The 2,926-nt window shown below is 35.2% G+C and overlaps 1 protein-coding gene across 1 annotated transcript; it reads left to right on the forward strand.

The window, feature by feature from the left end:
* Positions 1 to 1,395: 1,395 nt before the first annotated feature.
* On the forward strand, positions 1,396 to 1,755 carry LOC121995433 (E3 ubiquitin-protein ligase ATL41-like). Its single transcript, XM_042549175.1, has one exon. It carries the CDS (start codon positions 1,396 to 1,398, stop codon positions 1,753 to 1,755), a length of 360 nt encoding a protein of 119 aa, XP_042405109.1.
* The last annotated feature ends 1,171 nt before the right edge of the window (positions 1,756 to 2,926 follow it).

The following is a 2,926-nucleotide window of genomic DNA, read 5'->3' on the forward strand; positions in this document are numbered from 1 at the left end:
CCCTAAGTTTGTGTATGTGCGCGTACTTGTGCATGCGAGAGCATGCCACCTTTTATGGGGTTGTGGTTATGCTTTCACGCTCTCCACGTATTTTGAAATTCTCACTTATGTTATCTACATTTTTAGGAATAAATAGTCGTGTTTTCCCATGTTCTACGGAAGTAACGGCTGCGTTATTCATATCTTCTATGGCCAACGACTCCATGCCTTGCCACTTTCTTGCAGAGTTGGGAACAATACAGATATGGAGATTGCACGAGGTTGGGGACGCTCCAAAATTAGGCACGTCGTGGAGTCGGGTGATTCTGGATTAGGAGCGGTCATGAAATCAGGCACATTATGAAATCGGAAGTACTACAGAATCATAAAGTGATTCTCTATTGATTTTAGCCACCACCTCGATAGGACTACTGACCTCTTTAATCACATGACACCTTCTGATTACCTCCTGGATAATATAACACATTGTTCTAATTTATGATTTTTTTTTTATTCAGATTATGAAATTTATGTATCAGGTATAGTTACATTTAGGATGATGTAAAAAGTATAATAAACTTGGTTTGAAATATTTATGAGGTGTCTAAGGTCATCCACCATTTTTGGTCAAAATACCACTACCAAGTATGTATAATAAATCTAGAATTTTTAATAAATTTGTGTCAAATTATTTTAAAATGGTAAAGATTTTAAAAATCAATATCTCTTATTTTAATTGTGAAATATAGGTCTAAGGGCATGAGAACAAGAAGCTCCTAAAAGTGTAATTATTCTTATTTGAAATATTTTTGAGATATTTAATGTCATTAGTCAATTTTAGTACTAACTAAAAGTGACTTTTGGCCTTAACCATCCCAGAAATATTTTAAATTTAATCATTGCACTCCTTATATCGTCGATAGTGTAAATTTATAGTTTAAATAGGGAGTTGTGAGATTTTTAAATTGGCACACCGTGCTATGTAATGCTCTGCTAGAGCACAACAAATTTATCAAAGATGAGTTATGGACACTCGTGATCACAAATAAGTTTAAAAATCGACTGTTAGTCGTCAATTGCTGGTGAATTAATAGACGACTCAGTTGATTGGATCACAAATAAGTTAAAAATCGACTGATAGACTTGGCTATTTATATTAGTCGTCAATTGTAGGTGAATAAATAGCCGACTGAGTCGATTTACGATTAAAAAAAACAAAAGAATGTGTATTATTTTAGTACGTGAAATGAAATGAGTAATATGGAAATTTGATTATCCGATTCAGTAAAATATTATTTATAAAGTTAAATACCGTTTGTATGTGGTCGCTGGAGAAATCATTAAATAACGGTTTGTATTTGAACAAATCCATTAGTGATTCAATTCCCCCTGCAATTAGTCCAGCGACTTGCTTTAATGGCCGCCGCCTTCATCCTCGCCTCCGCCTTCTCGGCGTTCGCCGGCGTCGGCGGGTTGGTCCTCGCGATCCAAGTGTGCGTAGTTCGCAGGGCCATGCGGCGAGGCTTCCTTGGTTTCGGGGCAGCCTTCTGCCAGCTACGGCCGGAGCTGCTGGCTGAGCTCCCCTGCTTCGAGCTCAAGCAGGAGTCGGGCGACGAGTGCGCGGTGTGCTTGGAGAAACTCGAAACGGGCGACTGCTGTCGGCGGCTTCCGGCGTGCGCGCATGTCTTCCACGCTCGGTGCGTGGACTCATGGCTGCGCCGGAGCTCCCGCTGCCCGACGTGCCGGACGTCCGCCGTCGCCGGAGAGAAGTGGTAGACGGGTGATCAGAAGCTCCATCCGCCGAGGGAGATTTATGTGTTGAATGAAATCTAAAACTAGAGAAGAAAGTCAGCATTTCATCTCTGTTTTTCTTGCCTTTCCTTTTGTGCTCTTGAAATTTGTATTTGTGTGTTGAATTTAGATTGAATTGAAATGAATTTTTCTTGATATTTTTTTATTGATATTGAGCTGAATTATCAAGCTGACACCGATCTTCTGTTTGAGATCGAGAGCCCTCCTTCCGTTGATAAGGAAGTACTTCAACAAACAATTCACATGGTTTCTTAATTGCAAAATTGATGATACAGCTAACCAGTTTCTTTGTCTCCTTTTTTTTCTAACTAAAGAAGTTAAATTCCAAAATAAAATAACCAGTTCACATGATTTTTGATTTTCAGAATATGACAAATTCCAAATTAAATCGCCTGCATAATCATAATAAAAGAAATTAAAGCACAAAATAAAAAAAAACATAAAATGAAAAATAAATCTTAGAAAAAACTTTTTATCTAACTAAAGAGTGAAGGTTTGGAGCATATGAATAATATTGAAGTCTTATCTTTTTCCTGTTGATAATCAATTCTAATTATTGTGATCGGTTGAGTCTATATCAAATAAACATGAATCTTTTCATCCAACAACTTTATCTTCAGTTGACTTAAACAATTGGCTCAATTTGATATCTTCATAAAAATTTTATCTAATAATTTTGTCTTTGAATTAATTCAAATCTTATTCTTACTAACCTTATCTTGCAAACGATAAATCTTAAGTTGGCTATAGACTACTTTGATTGACTTAACTCAAATTAGTTGACTAATCAATTAGTTTAAATAATTTTAATTGACTAAATTACGATTCAACTAATTTAGACTAAAATAAAATATTTTTGTTTATAAATAGAATGTCCACAATTAGTTAATTGACTTTGAGTTTATTTGTAAATTTTGGCTCAAAATATAGATTTCTTGATTGAATACATTTATGAAGTTCTTCCACGTCTACAAAATAGCTGATCAACGTTGACCTATTTGTAGGTCTAAAATTTGCAAAGTATATAATTAATTTCAATCTATTTAGACTTTTACAACCTACACATATAATTCCGTATTACATTTCTACACATTCACACTAATAAATATATTAAAGTAATATCTCACTTGGCAAA

Source organism: Zingiber officinale, chromosome 6A (genome assembly GCF_018446385.1).
Source record: "Zingiber officinale cultivar Zhangliang chromosome 6A, Zo_v1.1, whole genome shotgun sequence".
NCBI lineage: Eukaryota > Viridiplantae > Streptophyta > Magnoliopsida > Zingiberales > Zingiberaceae > Zingiber > Zingiber officinale.